This window comes from Scomber japonicus, chromosome 9, assembly GCF_027409825.1.
Source record: "Scomber japonicus isolate fScoJap1 chromosome 9, fScoJap1.pri, whole genome shotgun sequence".
NCBI lineage: Eukaryota > Metazoa > Chordata > Actinopteri > Scombriformes > Scombridae > Scomber > Scomber japonicus.
The window spans coordinates 2,405,704-2,427,847 of NC_070586.1; the positions used below are offsets into that span (position 1 = coordinate 2,405,704).

The 22,144-nt window shown below is 39.8% G+C and overlaps 1 protein-coding gene and 1 long non-coding RNA gene across 2 annotated transcripts; both read left to right on the forward strand.

The window, feature by feature from the left end:
- Nucleotides 1-3,281: 3,281 nt before the first annotated feature.
- On the forward strand, nt 3,282-21,238 carry LOC128364257 (complement C1q-like protein 2). Its single transcript, XM_053324793.1, has 7 exons — nt 3,282-3,306; nt 4,077-4,160; nt 4,384-4,425; nt 4,512-4,574; nt 5,213-5,275; nt 5,425-5,553; nt 20,955-21,238. Exons 1-7 carry the CDS (start codon nt 3,282-3,284, stop codon nt 21,236-21,238), a joined length of 690 nt encoding a protein of 229 aa, XP_053180768.1.
- LOC128364368 (uncharacterized) lies at nt 8,070-13,745 on the forward strand. The gene is made up of 3 exons (XR_008321769.1): nt 8,070-8,086; nt 8,173-8,214; nt 13,704-13,745. It is a non-coding gene; the product is annotated as an uncharacterized LOC128364368 (long non-coding RNA).
- Nucleotides 21,239-22,144: the final 906 nt, after the last annotated feature.

The window sequence follows — 22,144 nt, forward strand, 5'->3', positions numbered from 1 at the left end:
GATTAGACAAACCCACTTACAGCAGCCTGACCAAAGTATTGAGAAGCAACAGCGTACTGAACTCAGAGAAGAGGAAGTTCAACAGCAGGAAAAAGCTTCACTCATTTTGTCCTCTGTTGCAGGTCTCTTCACAGCCCCAGTCAGAGGAGCCTACTACTTCTCATTCACTACACTGGATACCCGGAAGAACGTGTGGAGTGTTGTATTTCTCTATCACAATGACAAGAGAGTGTTGTGGAATTCTGATTACAATGATGTAACTGGCCATACCAGACTTTCTAATTCACTGGTTCTTCAGCTGGAAAAGGGGGATGTGGTCTACATGGTTTTAGCTGCTGGCTATAGTGTATACGATAATACTGATGATTTGACTAACTTTAATGGATTTCTGCTTTTTCCACTGTGAGACTCAAACATGGGAATTGATTTACCCCCAAATGTTTGGCATAGTGTATAAACAAGTCCTACAGTATTCATGTGTATATGAAAGGATGCACATTGTTGCTGTGTTGACTTTGCTCTGCAACAAACTACATATGAAATAAAAGAATGAATATGAGGGTAAAGTGCTTGTCTCTGACTTTAATTTGGGGATATTTAAACCTGAGTCTGGGAAAACCAACACACACACACAAAAAGATCAGACACTGAAATCCCATCTATGAACTCATTAATTGAAGAAAAACAGAAAAAAAAAATTGTCAGAAAAAAGAAAAACCGGCACTTATAAAAGCAGGGTGAAAATACAAAGCAGAAATGCCTTACACAAGAGCCTCCTGACACCAAACCCTTGTCACTGTCCAAGCTGGTGCAATTACTTCGAGAGGTTCAGCTTGAGAGAAGAGAAACTTTCCTCCGACTGGAGTTGAGGTGCTCAGCGAGATGCACAGCGCGTACTTTACAAAACTATTATTTATAAGGTCACAAAGTAGGTTGGACACTTTTTTAAGGCAGGTAAGCCACCAACTCCAAACTCAGTTCAGCTGCTTTTCCTGACTTGATTCAATATGAGATAAGCTTATAAAATATGGCATCCAAAATATCTACACAGTGAAAAACAACCTTAGTTTGATGGGGTAACACACAGGAAACAGCATTGTGATAATATCTGAAGAGTTTTACGTAATAGTCTGTAGACATTTAATCCTTTAACTGTTCTTAAAGCTGAGATAGATGATTGTTTTATCTGTCACACCGCGGTGAGGTTTGTCTCGTCCTGGGGTTTTGTCTTGTAACTTCCTGTTTTATTTTGAAAATTAACTCTCCTCTCGTTTCAGGTCACTTGCCCTTCCTCATGTGTCACCGGTCTGATTGTCTTCCCTGATTCCTGATTGTGTCCACCTGTTCCCCATTACCCCCTAACTCCAGCCAGTCTAACCCTAACCCCAGCCAGTCTAACCCTAACCCCAGCCAGTCTAACCCCAGCCAGTCTAACCCCAGCCAGTCTAACCCTAACCCCAGCCAGTCTAACCCCAGCCAGTCTAACCCCAGCCAGTCTAACCCTAACCCCAGCCAGTCTAACCCCAACCCCAGTCAGTCTAACCCCAGCCAGTCTAACCCCAGGCAGTCTAACCCCAGCCAGTCTAACCCTAACCCCAGCCAGTCTAACCCTAACCCCAGCCAGTCTAATCCTAACCCCAGCCAGTCTAATCCTAACCCCAGCCAGTCTAACCCCAGCCAGTCCAAACCTAACCCCAGGCAGTCTAACCCTAACCCCAGCCAGTCTAACCCCAGCCAGTCTAACCCCAGCCAGTCTAACCCCAGCCAGTCTAACCCTAACCCCAGCCAGTCTAACCCTAACCCCAGCCAGTCTAACCCTAACCCCAGCCAGTCTAAATCTAACCCCAGCCAGTCTAACCCCAGCCAGTCTAACTCCAATCCCAGCCAGTCTAACCCTAACCCCAGCCAGTCTAACCCTAACCCCAGCCAGTCTAACCCTAACCCCAGCCAGTCTAACCCCAGCCAGTCTAACCCCAACCCCAGCCAGTCTAACCCTAACCCCAGCCAGTCTAACCCTAACTCCAGCCAGTCTAACCCCAGCCAATCTAACCCCAGCCAATCTAATCCTAACCCCAGCCAGTCTAACCCCAGCCAGTCTAACCCTAACCCCAGCCAGTCTAACCCCAGCCAGTCTAACTCTAACCCCAGCCAGTCTAACCCCAGCCAGTCTAACTCTAACCCCAGCCAGTCTAACCCTAACCCCAGCCAGTCTAACCCCAACCCCAGCCAGTCTAACCCTAACCCCAGCCAGTCTAACCCTAACCCCAGCCAGTCTAGCCCCAACCCCAGCCAGTCTAACCCCAGCCAGTCTCCACAGTCCATGTTATTCCTCAGCCTTGTTATTCTCATGTCATGTAAGCTTGTGTTCTTTGCCTCCTTTTGAGTGATCTTTTGTTTGTATATTTTTTCACAGATTAAGTGTCAAGTAAAGTAAGTTAAGTAGTCAGTTTAGTTTCTTAGAGTTTTGTAGAGCCTCTGATTTTCTGTTTTATTGTTCCTTGTGAACGGCGTTTGGTTCCTCCAGTGTTTTGTTTTTCTAGTTGTGGCTTTTCTTTTACCTCCTAGTGGAGTGATTTTCTGTTATTTTAGTCCTTAGTTTTTAGGCCTTTTTCACTCCTCGTTAGGAGTGGTTTCATTTCATTAGAAGATATTCTCCCTGTTTATTTTCTCCCTAGATTTCCTGCCTTGATAGAGTAAAGTTTTTCTAGCCTGTTATTTCGTCACTCTGTCAAGGAGGTTGGAACCAATAAAAGTCCGCCTTAACAGTCCTACCTCTGCATTGAGTCCTCATTTACGTCCAGGTCTGACATTATCCAACAGAGTGGAAAATCTCAAATCATACAACTTGTATTGAGTTTTATTTCATTACTTCTAATTTTGCGTATTGACTAGAAGCCATTCTGCATATGGAGTACTTCTGAGTTGAATACTTGAGCAAGTTTTTACTTTCATTTAAGTAAAAGTTAAAATGCAGATTTTTCCTTTTTTTCCCATTGTAGTACTTAACTGTACCACACTTCCCAGAAATCAAATGTATGTAACAAATCATGTTCAGTCAGGTTTCCTGTTTCATATGATGGAGTTTGAATTTGAGTTTGAGTTTGAACAAATTGGCTGAGCTGACGTATTGGCCAGTATTAGCTCCTTGTAGCCTTGGCATGAATTGAAGTATATATACATGCTAAGGATATTAAGGTTTTATAGTTTATGACTACAGTTTTTTGTTTTGTGGTTTTGCAATAAATGCTTTAAAACACAGAAAAATACACATCAGATTGACCATGACCCAGACTCTTTACAACCTGAGTCTGGGAAACAAACACATAAAAACTAAAAGACTGACTTTGCTCTTATCATCTCTTTACACAACAAACATTCACTACCAATGATTTTGAAAGAACATCATTCTAACTTGTTTGCTTTAAGTTTAGTGGTCAAGGGTCTTTTTGCATTCCTTATCAAAGACAGCTGTTTAATTCTCATACAGCAGTTCAGTGACCTGTTCTACGTGGATATAAAGACGGGAACTGAACGAGTGGTGTCAGATTGCATCTTGCTGTCTAAAGAGGTGATATTTCACAATGAGGCGTGCTGCAGCTTTTCTGGCGTTGCTGCTCTGTCTGTACTGGACGGGGGCTCAGGGTGAGAGTGGAGGGGTGGGTGTCAAATCAACCAATGATCAGACCAACATCAGCCCTGACATCTGGGCTGAGCTGAAGGAGCTGAGAGACATGGCCGTCGAACACAGAGTGGAGCTGAGGAAGCTGGAGCAGGAGAATACAGGTTCATTCACACAGTGATCAACACATTCATGCAATGTTCACATAGACATTACTTTTAGGAGTAATTTACTGCTTTTATTCCAGCCATGCAGACCAGACTGACAGCCAGTGAAAGCAAGAATGCAGGTAGATATTTATATTTTATTGAATAATATATAATTAATTTATGTTTGTGATTTTATTTCCTGTTAAACTCAAGAAATAAAGATAACCATTCCTTTAAGATGTTTACTGAGATTAATATCTAAGATTCAAAATAAAGCTTTTAGTCATGAGCTTTAAATGTGTTCACAGTGTTGGAGTCCAAAATCAACGCCAGTGAAAACGAGGTGGAGGAGCTCAAGAACGAGGTGATGAAGCTGAAGATAGAGAATGCAGGTAAACTGATTATATCATTATTAAAAACAGCAGTAAGCTGCAAAAATACACAGCTACTAGTTTATTAGCTACACATACAAATATTTTTTGTAAAACCAGTGAAGATGTGATGGAGGAGCTCAAGATGGAGAACACAGGTAAACTACAATAATCAATAAAATGTAAAAACTGTTGCCTGCTGAACAATTATTAATCTGATTATTAATTTTGCCTTCTATTGCAGATCTTCAATCCAGAGTAACAGCGAGTGAAGATAAGACCACAGGTCAGTCTCCATAGTGATCATGTTAACAACTTGAAACCTGCTGACTATAAACTTCACAATAATATTAATGTTAAATGTGTTGACAGTGTTGGAGGCCAAAATGAACGCCAGTGAAAATGAGGTGGAGGAGCTCAAGAGACAGAGTGCAGGTAAACTGTTTATAACATTATTAAAGTCTGTGTAAAGTAAGAATAAATATGTGTTCTGAGTTTGACATACCACAGAAAAGTGTGTTGTTAACCACCCTGCCAAATTTGAATGATTAAAAATATCGCCAAAGCGACCGGCTCGGTGGCTAACTCAGCTGCTAGCTCGGCGGTTAACTCAGCTGCTAACTCGGCTGCTAGCTTGGCGGCTAACTCGGCGGCTAACTCAGCTGCTGGCTCGGTGGCTAACTCGGCTGCTAGCTCAGCGGCTAACTCGGCTGCTAGCTCGGCGGCTAACTCGGCTGCTAGCTCGGCGGCTAACTCGGCTGCTAGCTCGGCTGTTAACTCAGCTGCTAACTCGGCTGCTAGCTCGGCGGCTAACTCAGCTGCTAACTCGGCAGCTAGCTGGGTGGCTAGCTCAGCTAAGACAATTCAAATCTAAATGGTTGAAATGCTTTTTATACCTTTTTTAGAAATGCAATTATGACCTATTTAATGTGTTTAGGAGAAAATGTCTGAATTCACTTTACACAGTCTTTAAGAACAGCAGAAAACTGCAAATTACACAGCTGCTAGTTTATTAGCTACACAGTTATGTAGATTATCTCCATTTAAAATAAAAATGTTGAATGTGTTCACAGATATGATGACCAGAATGAACGCCAGTGAAAACGAGGTGGAGGAGCTCAAGAGACAGATTGCAGGTAAACTGTTTCTATCATTATTAAAGAGTAACTTCAGTTTCTATGAATACTATTCACCAAAAGAGACACAATACAAACAATGTGTTCATCAGCTGTTTATAAGTGGAGCTATTTTTTTCCTCTATGTGAATCTTCTCACATCCACACAGACCAACCAAAGGTGGCGTTCTCTCTTGGTCTCACTGATGATGGACTACTTGGACCCTTCAATACTGACATCACACTTAAGTTCAGTAAAGTCTTCACCAACTTTGGTCAGGTCTACAGTCCAATTACAGGTACTCATCTATTTTGTCTCCACTTTGGCTCCAGCTGCACACTTTCTGAGGAGGAGACATTTCTCTTTGAATTGGCCCTTTTAAGATTTCACCCATTTGACCTTTTACAGTCCATCATAACACTTTTAATGGAGTTTCTCTGTGTCCTCTCAGAGGGTTTGAGCCAGGCCGTTGGTTCTTTGCCAGCATTGAGTCATGTGTGTGATTTTGTGTTATGTAATTACATTTCATGTGGTGACTGATCAGGTTCTCATGATGAAGTGAGTTTGTCGTTTATGACATTTACAGAGTTACAGAGAAAACACAAGAGAATGATTTGTTCTGCAAAGGCTTTGAGAGGCTTTTGCTCTGTTTTAAGGTGCTCACTTATATCTCTCTGTTATATCACTTTCTATAAACCTTATGGGATGCAAACTGACTCACTGAATGTGTAACTGAGAGCTCTCAACTTTCACAGACTATACAGTCTCTGAGTAATGTGATGTTAACAAAGCACTGAACAACTATTCCTTCAGATTAGACAAACCCACTTACAGCAGCCTGACCAAAGTATTGAGAAGCAACAGCGTACTGAACTCAGAGAAGAGGAAGTTCAACAGCAGGAAGAAGCTTCACTCATTTTCTCCTCTGTTGCAGGTGTCTTCACAGCCCCAGTCAGAGGAGCCTACTACTTCTCACTCAATCTACTGGATACCCGGAAGAACGTATGGAATACTGTATATCTCTATCACAATGACAAGAGTGTGTTGTGCAATGTTGATTACAATTATGAACCTGGCAATAACAGAATTTCTAATTCACTGGTTCTTCAGCTGGAAAAGGGGGATGTGGTCTACCTGGTTTTACGTGCTGGCTATAGTGTATTCGATGATACTAGGGATTTTACTTTCTTTAATGGATTTCTGCTTTTTCCACTGTGAGACTCAAACATGAGAATTGATTTACCCCCAAATGTTTGGCATAGTGTATAAACAAGTCATACAGTATTCATGTGTATATGAAAGGATGCACATTGTTGCTGTGTTGACTTTGCTCTGCAACAAACTACATATGAAATAAAAGAATGAATATGAGGTTAAAGTGCTTGTCTCTGACTTTAATTTGGGGATATTTAAACCTGAGTCTGGGAAAACCAACACACACATACAGAAAAAGATCAGACACTGAAAATCCCATTTATCAACTCATTAGTTCAAATGATGATCGGATGATAATTCAGCATTAAATGAACATCATACTGCATTGAAGAAGGCTTTAAACTAGCGATTGAGACCATAAACACATTTTGAAAACGTTTACTGAGGTTAGAAATCAAGTGAGAAGTTGGTGAATTCTCCATTGACTTGTATAGAGACGGTCGCCCCCTGGTGGCCTTTTGATAGAATTCATCTCTAAGTTACTTCTCCATTGGCTTCTTTTCAGAGGACAGGAACTCCCCGCCTGTTTAAAACACATAAAAATACACGTCAGATTGACCCAGACTCTTTACAACCTGAGTCTGGGAAACAAACACATGAAGAAATAAAAGACTGACTTTGCTCTTATCATCTCTTTACACAACAAACGTTCACTACCAATGGTTTTGAAAAAACATCATTCTAACTTGTTTGCTTTAAGTTTAGTGTTTGGTGCTATTTTTGCATTCCTTATCAAAGACAGCTGTTTAATTCTCATACAGCAGTTCAGTGACCTGTTTTACGTGGATATAAAGACGGGAACTGAGCGAGTGGTGTTAGACTGCATCTTGCTGTCTAAAGAGGTAATATTTCACAATGAGGCGTGCTGCAGCTTTTCTGGCGTTGCTGCTCTGTCTGTACTGGACGGGGGCTCAGGGTGAGAGTGGAGGGCTGACAGGGAATGATATCACTCAGACGGAGATTCAGTCTGAGATCCTGGGTGTCAAATCAACCAGTGATGACACCGACATCAGCCCTGACATCTGGGCTGAGCTGAAGGAGCTGAGAGACATGGCCATCGAACACAGTGTGGAGCTGAGGAAGCTGGAGCAGGAGAATACAGGTTCATTCACACAGTGATCAACACATTCATGAAATGTTCACATAGACATTACTTTTAGGAGTAATTTACTGCTTTTATTCCAGCCATACAGACCAGACTGACAGCCAGTGAAAGCAAGAATGCAGGTAGATATTTATATTTTATTGAATAATATATAATTAATTTATGTTTGTGATTTTATTTCCTGTTAAACTCAAGAAATAAATATAACCATTCCTTTAAGATGTTTACTGAGATTAATATCTAAGATTCAAAATAAAGCTTTTAGTCATGAGCTTTAAATGTGTTCACAGTGTTGGAGTCCAAAATCAACGCCAGTGAAAATGAGGTGGAGGAGCTCAAGAACGAGGTGATGAAGCTGAAGATAGAGAATGCAGGTAAACTGATTATATCATTATTAAAAACAGCAGTAAGCTGCAAAAATACACAGCTACTAGTTTATTAGCTACACATACAAATATTTTTTGTAAAACCAGTGAAGATGTGATGGAGGAGCTCAAGATGGAGAACACAGGTAAACTACAATAATCAATAAAATGTAAAAACTGTTGCCTGCTGAACAATTATTAATCTGATTATTAATTGTTCCTTCTATTGCAGATCTTCAATCCAGAGTAACAGCGAGTGAAGATAAGAGCAAAGGTCAGTCTCCATAGTGATCATGTTAACAACTTGAAACCTGTTGACTATAAACTTCACAATAATATTAATGTTAAATGTGTTGACAGTGTTGGAGGCCAGAATGAACGCCAGTGAAAATGAGGTGGAGGAGCTCAAGAGACAGATTGCAGGTAAACTGTTTATAACATTATTAAAGTCTGTGTAAAGTAAGAATAAATATGTGTTCTGAGTTTGACATACCACAGAAAAGTGTGTTGTTAACCACCCTGCCAAATTTGAATGATTAAAAATACCGCCAAAGCGACCGGCTCGGTGGCTAACTCAGCTGCTAACTCGGCTGCTAGCTTGGCGGCTAACTCGGCGGCTAACTCAGCTGCTGGCTCGGTGGCTAACTCGGCTGCTAGCTCGGCGGCTAACTCGGCTGCTAGCTCGGCGGCTAACTCGGCTGCTAGCTCGGCGCTAACTCGGCTGCTAGCTCGGCTGCTAACTCAGCTGCTAACTCGGCTGCTAGCTCGGCGGCTAACTCAGCTGCTAACTCGGCAGCTAGCTGGGTGGCTAGCTCAGCTAACACAATTCAAATCTAAATGGTTGAAATGCTTTTTATACCTTTTTTAAAAATGCAATTATGACCTATTTAATGTGTTTAGAAGAAAATGTCTGAATTCACTTCACACGGTCTTTAAGAACAGCAGTAAGATGCAAATTACACAGCTGCTATTTTATTAGCTACACAGTTATGTAGATTAACTCCATTAAAATAAAAATGTTGAATGTGTTCACAGATATGATGACCAGAATGAACGCCAGTGAAAACGAGGTGGAGGAGCTCAAGAGACAGATTGCAGGTAAACTGTTTCTATCATTATTAAAGAGTAACTTCAGTTTCTATGAATACTATTCACCAAAAGAGACACAATACAAACAATGTGTTCATCAGCTGTTTATAAGTGGAGCTATTTTTTTCCTCTATGTGAATCTTCTCACATCCACACAGACCAACCAAAGGTGGCGTTCTCACTTGGTCTCACTGACAGCGGACTACTTGGACCCTTCAATACTGACATCACACTTAAGTTCAGTAAAGTCGTCACCAACTTTGGTCAGGTCTACAGTCCATCTACAGGTACTCATCTATTTTTTCTCCACTATGGCTCCAGCTGCACACTTTCTGAGGAGGAGACATTTCTCTTTGAATTGGCCCTTTTAAGATTTCACCCATTTGACCTTTTACAGTCCATCATAAGACTTTTAATGGAGTTTCTCTGTGTCCTCTCAGAGGGTTTGAGCCAGGCTGTTGGTTCTTTGCCAGCATTGAGTCATGTGTGTGATTTTGTGTTATGTAATTACATTTCATGTGGTGACTGATCAGGTTCTCATGATGAAGTGAGTTTGTCGTTCATGACATTTACAGAGTTACATAGAAAACACAAGAGAATGATTTGTTCTGCAAAGGCTTTGAGAGGCTTTTGCTCTGTTTTAAGGTGCTCACTTATATCTCTCTGTTATATCACTTTCTATAAACCTTATGGGATGCAAACTGACTCACTGAATGTGTAACTGAGAGCTCTCAACTTTTACAGACTATACAGTCTCTGAGTAATGTGATGTTAACAAAGCACTGAACAACTATTCCTTCAGATTAGACAAACCCACTTACAGCAGCCTGACCAAAGTATTGAGAAGCAACAGCGTACTGAGCTCAGAGAAGAGGAAGTTCAACAGCAGGAAAAAGCTTCACTCAATTTCTCCTCTGTTGCAGGTCACTTCACAGCCCCAGTCAGAGGAGCCTACTACTTCTCATTCAATCTACTGGATAACCGGAGTAACGTATGGAGCCGTGTTTATGTCTATCACAATGACAAGAGAGTGTTGGACAATTATAATATCAGTGCATATGGCCTGGAAAGTGTTTCTAATTCACTGGTTCTTCAGCTGGAAAAGGGGGATGTGGTCTACCTGGTTTTACCTGCTGGCTATAGTGTATACGATACTATTGATGATCATACTTCCTTTAACGGCTTTCTGCTTTTTCCACTGTGAGACTCAAACATGAGAATTGATTTACCCCCAAATGTTTGGCATAGTGTATAAACAAGTCATACAGTATTCATGTGTATATGAAAGGATGCACATTGTTGCTGTGTTGACTTTGCTCTGCAACAAACTACATATGAAATAAAAGAATGAATATGAGGTTAAAGTGTTTGTCTCTGACTTTAATTTGGGGATATTTAAACCTGAGTCTGGGAAAACCAACACATACACACAAAAAGATCAGACACTGAAATCCCATTTATCAACTCATTAGTTCAAATGATGATCTGATGATGATTCAGCATTAAATGAACATCATACTGCATTGAAGAAGGCTTTAAACTAGCGATTGAGACCATAAACACATTTTGAAAACGTTTACTGAGGTTAGAAATCAAGTGAGAAGTTGGTGAATTCTCCATTGACTTGTATAGAGACGGTCGCCCCCTGGTGGCCTTTTGATAGAAGGCAGCTCTAAGTTACTTCTCCATTGACTTGTATAGAGACGGTCGCCCCCTGGTGGCCTTTTGATAGAAGGCAGCTCTAAGTTACTTCTCCATTGACTTCATTTCAGTGGACAGGAACTCCCCGCCTTTTTAAAACACATAAAAATACACATCAGATTGACCATGACCCAGACTCTTTACAACCTGAGTCTGGGAAACAAACACATGAAAAACTAAAAGACTGACTTTGCTCTTATCATCTCTCTACACAACAAACGTTCACTACCAATGATTTTGAAAAAACATCATTCTAACTTGTTTGCTTTAAGTTTAGTGTTTGGTGCTATTTTTGCATTCCTTATCAAAGACAGCTGTTCAATTCTCATACAGCAGTTCAGTGACCTGTTTTACGTGGATATAAAGACGGGAACTGAGCGAGTGGTGTCAGACTGCATCTTGCTGTCTAAAGAGGTGATATTTCACAATGAGGCGTGCTGCAGCTTTTCTGGCGTTGCTGCTCTGTCTGTACTGGACGGGGGCTCAGGGTGAGAGTGGAGGGCTGACAGGCAATGACATCACTCAGACGGAGATTCAGTCTGAGATCCTGGGTGTCAAATCAACCAGTGATCAGACCAACATCACCCCTGACATCTGGGCTGAGCTGAAGGAGCTGAGAGACATGGCCATCGAACACAGAGTGGAGCTGAGGAAGCTGGACCAGGAGAATACAGGTTCATTCACACAGTGATCAACACATTCATGCAATGTTCACATAGACATTACTTTTAGGAGTAATTTACTGCTTTTATTCCAGCCATACAGACCAGACTGACAGCCAGTGAAAGCAAGAATGCAGGTAGATATTCATATTTTATTGAATAATATATAATTAATTTATGTTTGTGATTTTATTTCCTGTTAAACTCAAGAAATAAATATAACCATTCCTTTAAGATGTTTACTGAGATGAATATCTAAGATTCAAAATAAAGCTTTTAATCATGAGCTTTAAATGTGTTCACAGTGTTGGAGTCCAAAATGACCACCAGTGAAAACGAGGCGGAGAAGCTCAAGAACGAGGTGACGAAGCTGAAGATAGAGAATGCAGGTAAACTGATTATATCATTATCAAAAACAGCAGTAAGCTGCAAAAATACACAGCTACTAGTTTATTAGCTACACATACAAATATTTCAAGTTCCAGTTATGTAGATTATCTCCTTTAAAATAAACATGTTGAATGTGTTCACAGTTTTGAAGGCCAGAATTAAAACCAGTGAAGATGTGATGGAGGAGCTCAAGATGGAGAACACAGGTAAACTACAATAATCAACTAGAAAATTCCAGGGACATTTTGAGTGCCACGGGGCTACTGCCAGGACGAGTACACAATTTATTTTTTCCTTATGAATGTACTTTATTCTCAACTTAACATTCCTGAAAATATTAAGTGAATGTTTAATCATATTTAAGCATAAATAATTTAATATTTAAACTTATTAATTAAAGTCTACTTCATTTTTTCCACTGACAGGAACATCACTGTTATGAAATTATTAAGTAAATCTTCAAATCATTGAGAGTAGATTTTATTATACTTTATATTTTAAATTACTTGGTTGTATGAAATTATATTATGTACATTTTGTTCATCTTCTATTGATAAATGTTGAATCTTTTTATACACCACAAATCATATAACTACAATACAAAACAATAAAACTTTTTATTTAGTCCTCAGTAAACATGAATTAATCTCCATTCAAATGAATTAGCTCAGTTAACTGGCAAAACAGACACAGCAATTAGCCAATCACAAAAAAGTAGGTCAGTTTCTGCCCAGCGACAGGTTGCTAAGGCCCTATGGTTGCTAAGGGCCTGCGGTTGCTACGGCGATTTGAGAATCTGCTTGGAAAAAATTCTGACAATTCTGAAGAATTTGGCTTCTGACAAGGTCCCGAACAATTGCAAACTGTGAGAAAACCGTAACTCCTGTCCAAAAACCGAAAACACCGTGAGAGACACAGAAGCCGGCAGATTCTGACAGTGTTTATTTTATTCACATATTCTTTAAAATGAGCGAGTAAGCTCAGTGTGAACACAGAGTGAGATTCTTTTGAAAAAAGCACACAATTACATTAGGGTTAGTGGGGAGCGAGACAGGGATTGCCGCCAGTCTCGGCCCCCCCATTTAAATTTTGTGCAGACCCCGCCTGTCAAAGTCACATTTTATGAATCCCAACACCCATGTCTACATTTTTACAAAAAATTATTTGTCTCCTTTTTACGGTTTGGCCGTGAGCTCGAGTTAAAAATAAAAATTTAAGTTATTTTTTCTGCTTCTCTCACTCTAGCTAACTGCCGCTTCCACTCTAACTTTGAAGAAAAAGTGATTTCCACTCCTGGTTTGACTGTTCATAGTTTGAAAAGTTTACATTTTATGTAAAAACAGTTTGGTATTTTTCCAGAGAGCACAAATTTTCCTCCGTTTTAAAGTTTGAATCACGTTTCTACGTGAACGTATGAGAGAGCGAGCTGACTCTGAAAAAAGGTGAAAAAAGTTGAAATTTGGGGTGTTTTTCAAAAAATTCCCATTCATTTCCAATGGAGAATTATTCCTGTTTTTTTGGGAATAACTTTGGGAAAAATAGGAATTTCAACACCAAAGGTCAAAGCACCCCTCCCCCGATCGAGCCGCACGTTTTGATGTATATATTGTCGGGGTTTTCTCAAAGCTGCGGGAGGAGTTACGCACCGAAAAACGGCGGAAGAAGCAGAATAATAAGTATGGAGAAGAGTAATAGTTGCCTCGGAGCTAGAACCCGAGGCGCTAATAAAATGTAAAAACTGCTGCCTGCTGAACAATTATTAATCTGATTATTAATTTTGCCTTCTATTGCAGATCTTCAATCCAGAGTAACAGCGAGTGAAGATAAGACCACAGGTCAGTCTCCATAGTGATCATGTTAACAACTTGAAACCTGCTGACTATAAACTTCACTATAATATGAATGTTAAATGTGTTGACAGTGTTGGAGGCCAGAATGAACGCCAGTGAAACCGAGTTGGAGGAGCTCAAGAGACAGAGTGCAGGTAAACTGATTATATCATTATTAAGAACAACAATAACCTGCAAAGTACACAGCTGCTAGTTTATTAGCTACACAGTTATGTAGATTATCTCCTTTAACCTTCCTGTCGTCCTCCTGGGTCAAATTGACCCCGTCTGTTTTGACTGTTCCTTCATTCCTTCCTTCCTTTTTGCTGTCTGTCCTTCCTTCCTACCTTTCTTCCTTCCATCCGTCATTCCTTCCCTCTGTCCTTCCTTCCCTCTTTCCTTCCTTCCTTCTGTCCTTCCTTCCATCTGTCTTTCCTTCCTTCCATCTGTCCTTCCTTCTTTCATCCCTTCCTCATTCTTTCCTTCCTTCCTTAACTTCCTCCCTTCTTTCTTTCCTATTTCCTTCTTTCCTTCCTTCCTTCCTTCCTCCCTTCCTATTTTCCTTTCTCCCTCCCTCCTTCCTTGTTTCATCCCTCCCTCCTACCTTCCTTCTTCCTCCCTTCCATCCTTCCCCCCTCCCTCCTTTCCTTCCTTCCTTCTTCCTCCCTTCCATCCTTCCGCCCTCCTTTCCTTCCTTCTTCCCCCCTCCCTTCCTTCCTTGACTCGAGGACAACGGGTGGGTTAAAATAAAAATGTTGAATGTGTTCACAGATATGATGACCAGAATGAACGCCAGTGAAAACGAGGTGGAGGAGCTCAAGAGACAGATTGCAGGTAAACTGTTTCTATCATTATTAAAGAGTAACTTCAGTTTCTATGAATACTATTCACCAAAAGAGACACAATACAAACAATGTGTTCATCAGCTGTTTATAAGTGGAGCTATTTTTTTCCTCTATGTGAATCTTCTCACATCCACACAGACCAACCAAAGGTGGCCTTCTCTCTTGGTCTCACTGACAGCGGAACAATTGGACCCTTCAATACTGACATCACACTTAAGTTCAGTAAAGTCATCACCAACTTTGGTCAGGGCTACAGTCCAACTACAGGTACTCATCTATTTTTCCTCCACTATGGCTCCAGCTGCACACTTTCTGAGGAGGAGACATTTCTCTTTGAATTGGCCCTTTTAAGATTTCACCCATTTGACCTTTTACAGTCCATCATAACACTTTTAATGGAGTTTCTCTGTGTCCTCTCAGAGGGTTTGAGCCAGGCCGTTGGTTCTTTGCCAGCATTGAGTCATGTGTGTGATTTTGTGTTATGTAATTACATTTCATGTGGTGACTGATCAGGTTCTCATGATGAAGTGAGTTTGTCGTTTATGACATTTACAGAGTTACAGAGAAAACACAAGAGAATGATTTGTTCTGCAAAGGCTTTGAGAGGCTTTTGCTCTGTTTTAAGGTGCTCACTTATATCTCTCTGTTATATCACTTTCTATAAACCTTATGGGATGCAAACTGACTCACTGAATGTGTAACTGAGAGCTCTCAACTTTTACAGACTATACAGTCTCTGAGTAATGTGATGTTAACAAAGCACTGAACAACTATTCCTTCAGATTAGACAAACCCACTTACAGCAGCCTGACCAAAGTATTGAGAAGCAACAGTGTACTGAACTCAGAGAAGAGGAAGTTCAACAGCAGGAAAAAGCTTCACTCATTTTCTCCTCTGTTGCAGGTCTCTTCACAGCCCCAGTCAAAGGAGCCTACTACTTCTCATTCAATCTACTGGATACCCGGAAGAACGTATGGAGTCATGTATTTCTCTATCACAATGACAAGAGTGTGTTGTGGAATGTTGATTACAATTATGAACCTGGCAATAACAGAATTTCTAATTCACTGGTTCTTCAGCTGGAAAAGGGGGATGTGGTCTACCTGGTTTTAGGTGCTGGCGATACTGTATACGATGATACTGATGATTATACTTTCTTTAATGGATTTCTGCTTTTTCCACTGTGAGACTCAAACATGAGAATTGATTTACCCCCAAATGTTTGGCATAGTGTATAAACAAGTCATACAGTATTCATGTGTATATGAAAGGATGCACATTGTTGCTGTGTTGACTTTGCTCTGCAACAAACTACATATGAAATAAAAGAATGAATATGAGGTTAAAGTGCTTGTCTCTGACTTTAATTTGGGGATATTTAAACCTGAGTCTGGGAAAACCAACACACACACACAAAAAGATCAGACACTGAAATCCCATTTATCAACTCATTAGTTCAAATGATGATCTGATGATAATTCAGCATTAAAGGATAGCTTCACAATTGTTCATGTCTGTTTTAAAGCAGCAGTCAGGTGCTTATATGAAGACTGAAAGAGATTTCTGATAGAAAAATTAATTATAAGACTGAGGCTGAAACCAAGTACAAAAGTCGAGTTACTTTTATTCTTGCAAGAAGGAGCAAATCACGATACACAGCTACCAACCATGCACAGAGTAAGCTCAGAGGTCGGTCCTTTGAGCGAGGTTTTTTATACCTAAAGAGTAACAAATCATCTTTTATCAACAAGTGTTATCAGAGAGCCAGGTGGTGGGTTGTGTGTCTCTCTTCTCTCCCACCACTTGCGACCTCCAGCATTAGTCAAAATATCTCATAACATAGGATGGAAATTTACTGCAACAAGTGTTAACTCCTTGGCCTTCTAGCACTGTGGCCTCTTACAATCACAAGCACAATAAATCTACTTCTACAAGTGTGGAATGCAAAGTATAACGCATACACTTTTAATCATTACTACAGTCATATAAAAGTCACGCTAACCATTCTACACATACTAATACAATGATAACAAAGTACAATCACCAGTAAACTGAATATAATGTTGCAAACTGATTATGCAGATGTCAAAATGAATATAAGACATTGGTGTTACTGGTTATAGGAACACAAAATGAATATAAGAGATTTGTATTTTCCCATCAGTTTCCTTCACTTCCTCCTTTTCATGCTGGCTGATAAAATATCTTCTTCAAATGTGCTTTTGATGAAAGTGATGAGGGACCAACATCCACAGTTTGTTCACACAGTTATTTTGTGCAAAGGTGCATTTAAAAGTTGATGTGAAGCTTATATGAGTCTTCAGCAGACTGAGTTAGACATATAAAGTGGATATCTGCCATTTTTACAGTCTTTTGAGTATCAAATTCACTCTTTGTGTTTCCTTGGGCAGGTTAACTGTTGAGCTTGTTGGAAATATAGTCACAAAAGGAGTAACTTTGTTAATAAAATACTACAACACTGAAACAAATCTATTTGATTTGAATAATTTGGACAGCTGAAGCTTTATATAAGATTCAGATAAACATTTAAATACATGTTTGCACAGGAGGAGGACTGTGGGTTTTAGCCACAATAACTTGCAATGTAAGTTATGAAGCATTATGAAGGAATCCTCTAATGGTCAGTATGAACAGGAGGAAGTAACTCATTTTGGCAGCTGACTTTTGTTCAAGTCAAGTCAATTATATTGTGAACAATACAACAAAATTAAGAGTGACTTGAAAGATTGTGAACCTGTCCTTCAATGCTGTTATTCTGTAAGAAAGAACATCATTCTAACTTGTTTGCTTTAAGTTTAGTGTTGAAGGATCTTTGGTGCTATTTTTGCATTCCTTATCAAAGACAGCTGTTTAATTCTCATACAGCAGTTCAGTGACCTGTTTTACGTGGATATAAAGACGGGAACTGAACGAGTGGTGTCAGACTGCATCCTCCTGTCTAAAGAGGTGATATTTCACAATGAGGCGTGCTGCAGCTTTTCTGGCGTTGCTGCTCTGTCTGTACTGGACGGGGGCTCAGGGTGAGAGTGGAGGGCTGACAGGGAATGACATCACTCAGACGGAGGTTCAGTCTGAGATCCTGGGTGTCAAATCAACCAGTGATCAGACCAACATCAGCCCTGACATCTGGGCTGAGCTGAAGGAGCTGAGAGACATGGCCATCGAACACAGTGTGGAGCTGAGGAAGCTGGGAGAGGAGAATACAGGTTCATTCACACAGTGATCAACACATTCATGCAATGTTCACATAGACATTACTTTTAGGAGTAATTTACTGCTTTTATTCCAGCCATACAGACCAGACTGACAGCCAGTGAATGGAAGAATGCAGGTAGATATTTATATTTTATTGAATAATATATAATTAATTTATGTTTGTGATTTTATTTCCTGTTAAACTCGAGAAATAAATATAACCATTCCTTTAAGATGTTTACTGAGATTAATATCTAAGATTCAAAATAAAGCTTTTAGTCATGAGCTTTAAATGTGTTCAGTGTTGGAGTCCAAAATGAACGCCAGTGAAAACGAGGTGGTGGAGCTCAGGAACGAGGTGATGAAGCTGAAGATAGAGAATGCAGGTAAACTGATTATATCATTATTAAAAACAGCAGTAAGCTGCAAAAATACACAGCTACTAGTTTATTAGCTACACATACAAATATTTCAAGTACCAGTTATGTAGATTATCTCCTTTAAAATAAACATGTTGAATGTGTTCATAGTTTTGAAGGCCAGAATGAAAACCAGTGAAGATGTGATGGAGGAGCTCAAGATGGAGAACACAGGTAAACTACAATAATCAACTAGAAAATTCCAGGGACATTTTGAGTGCCACGGGGCTACTGCCGGGAGGAGTACACGATTTATTTTTTCCTTATGAATGTACTTTATTCTCAACTTAACATTCCTGAAAATATTAAGTGAATGTTTAATCATATTTAAGCATAAATAATTTAATATTTAAACTTATTAATTAAAGTCTACTTAATTTTTTCCACTGACAGGAACATCACTGTTATGAAATTATTAAGTAAATCTTCAAATAATTTAGAGAGTATATTTTATTATACTTTATATTTTAAATTACTTGGTTGTATGAAATTATATTATGTACATTTTGTTCATCTTCTATTGATAAATGTTGAATCTTTTTATACACCACAAATCATATAACTACAATACAATACTATAAAACTATTTATTGTGTCCTCAGTAAACATGAATTAATCTCCATTCAAATGAATTAGCTCAGTTAACTGGCAAAACAGACAGACAGGAAGAATCAGCCAATCACATAAAAGAAGCTCAGTTTCTGCCCAGCGACAGGTTGCTAAGGCCCTACGGTTGCTAAGGGCAGCTAAGGCCCTGCGGTTGCTACGGCGATGTGAGAATCTGCTTGGAAAGAATTTGGCTTCTGACAAGGTCCCGAACAATTGCAAACTGTGAGAAAACCGTAACTCCTGTCCAAAAACCGAAAACACCGTGAGAGACACAGAAGCCGGCAGATTCTGACAGTGTTTATTTTATTCAGATATTCCTTAAAATGAGCGAGTAAGCTCAGTGTGAACACAGAGTGAGATTCTTTTGAAAAAAGAGACGATTACATTAGGGTTAGTGGGGAGCGAGACAGGGATTGCCGCCAGTCTCGGCCCCCCCGTTTAAATTTTGTGCAGACCCCGCCTGTCAAAGTCACATTTTATGAATCCCAACACCTATGTCTACATTTTGACCAAAAATTATTTGTCTCCTTTTTACGGTTTGGCCGTGAGCTCGAGTTAAAAATAAAAATTAAAGTTATTTTTTACAGCTTCTCTCACTCAAGCTAACTGACGCTTCCACTCTAACTTTGAAGAAAAAGTGATTTCCACTCCTCGTTTGACTGCTCATAGTTTGAAAAGTTTGCATGTTATGTAAAAATAGTTTGGTATTTTTCCAGAGAGCACAAGTTTTCCTCCGTTTTAAAGTTTGAATCACGTTTCTACGTGCACGTATGAGAGAGCTAGGTGAGTCTGAAAAAAGGTGAAAAAAGGTGAAATTTTGGGTGTTTTTCAAAAAATTCCCATTCATTTCCAATGGAGAAATCTCCCGTGTTTTTTGGGAATAACTTTGGGAAAAATTGGAATTTCAACACCAAAAGTCATAGCACCCTTCCCCCGATCGAGCCGCACGTTTTGATGTATATATTGTCGGGTTTTCTCAAAGCTGCGGGAGGAGTTACGCACCGAAAAACAGCGGAAGAAGCAGAATAATGAGTATGGAGAAGAGTAATAGTTGCCTCGGAGCTAGAACCCGTGGCACTAATAAAATGTAAAAACTGTTGCCTGCTGAACAATTATTAATCTGATTATTAATTTTGCCTTCTATTGCAGATCTTCAATCCAGAGTAACAGCGAGTGAAGATAAGAGCAAAGGTCAGTCTCCATAGTGATTATGTTAACAACTTGAAACCTGCTGACCATAAACTTCACTATAATATGAATGTTAAATGTGTTGACAGTGTTGGAGGCCAGAATGAACGCCAGTGAAAACGAGGTGGAGGAGCTCAAGAGACAGATTGCAGGTAAACTGTTTCTATCATTATTAAAGAGTAACTTCAGTTTCTATGAATACTATTCACCAAAAGAGACACAATACAAACAATGTGTTCATCAGCTGTTCATAAGTGGAGCTATTTTTTTCCTCTATGTGAATCTTCTCACATCCACACAGACCAACCAAAGGTGGCGTTCTCACTTGGTCTCACTGACAGCGGACTAATTGGACCCTTCAATACTGACACCACACTTAAGTTCAGTAAAGTCATCACCAACTTTGGTCAGGTCTACAGTCCAACTACAGGTACTCATCTATTTTTCCTCCACTATGGCTCCAGCTGCACACTTTCTGAGGAGGAGACATTTCTCTTTGAATTGGCCCTTTTAAGATTTCACCCATTTGACCTTTTACAGTACATCATAAACATTTTAATGGAGTTTTTCTGTGTCCTCTCAGAGGGTTTGAGCCAGGCCGTTGGTTCTTTGCCAGCATTGAGTCATGTGTGTGATTTTGTGTTATGTAATTACATTTCATGTGGTGACTGATCAGGTTCTCATGATGAAGTGAGTTTGTCGTTTATGACATTTACAGAGTTACAGAGAAAACACAAGAGAATGATTTGTTCTGCAAAGGCTTTGAGAGGCTTTTGCTCTGTTTTAAGGTGCTCACTTATATCTCTCTGTTATATCACTTTCTATAAACCTTATGGGATGCAAACTGACTCACTGAATGTGTAACTGAGAGCTCTCAACTTTTACGGACTATACAGTCGCTGAGTAATGTGATGTTAACAAAGCACTGAACAACTATTCCTTCAGATTAGACAAACCCACTTACGGCAGCCTGACCAAAGTATTGAGAAGCAACAGCGTACTGAACTCAGAGAAGATGTAGTTCAACAGCAGGAAAAAGCTTCACTCATTTTCTCCTCTGTTGCAGGTGTCTTCACAGCCCCAGTCAGAGGAGCCTACTACTTCTCATTCACTGCAATGGATGTCCGGAATAACATATGGAGTACTGTATATCTCTATCACAATGACAAGAGAGTGTTGTGGAATTCTGATTACAATTATGGAACTGGCCATAACAGACTTTCTAATTCACTGGTTCTTCAGCTGGAAAAGGGGGATGTGGTCTACCTGGTTTTAGGTGCTGGCCAGAGTGTATTCGATAATACTGAAGATCATACTACCTTTAATGGATTTCTGCTTTTTCCACTGTGAGACTCAAACATGAGAATTGATTTACCCCCAAATGTTTGGCATAGTGTATAAACAAGTCCTACAGTATTCATGTGTATATGAAAGGATGCACATTGTTGCTGTGTTGACTTTGCTCTGCAACAAACTACATATGAAATAAAAGAATGAATATGAGGTTAAAGTGCTGTCTCTGACTTTAATTTGGGGATATTTAAACCTGAGTCTGGGAAAACCAACACATACACACAAAAAGATCAGACACTGAAATCCCATTTATCAACTCATTAGTTCAAATGATGATCTGATGATGATTCAGCATTAAATGAACATCATACTTCATTGAAGAAGGCTTTAAACTACCGATTGAGACCATAAACACATTTTGAAAACGTTTACTGAGGTTAGAAATCAAGTGAGAAGTTGGTGAATTCTCCATTGACTTGTATAGAGACGGTCGCCCCCTGGTGGCCTTTTGATAGAAGGCAGCTCTAAGTTACTTCTCCATTGACTTGTATAGAGATGGTCGCCCCCTGGTGGCCTTTTGATAGAAGGCAGCTCTAAGTTACTTCTCCATTGGCTTCATTTCAGTGGACAGGAACTCCCCGCCTTTTTAAAACACACAAAAATACACATCAGATTGACCATGACCCAGACTATGTACAACCTGAGTCTGGGAAACAAACACATGAAAAAATAAGAGACTGACTTTGCTCTTATCATCTCTTTACACGACAAACGTTCACTACCAATGATTTTGAAAAAACATCATTCTAAATTGTTTGCTTTAAGTTTAGTGTTTGGTGCTATTTTTGCATTCCTTATCAAAGACAGCTGTTTAATTCTCATACAGCAGTTCAGTGACCTGTTTTACGTGGATATAAAGACGGGAACTGACCGAGTGGTGTCAGACTGCATCTTGCTGTCTAA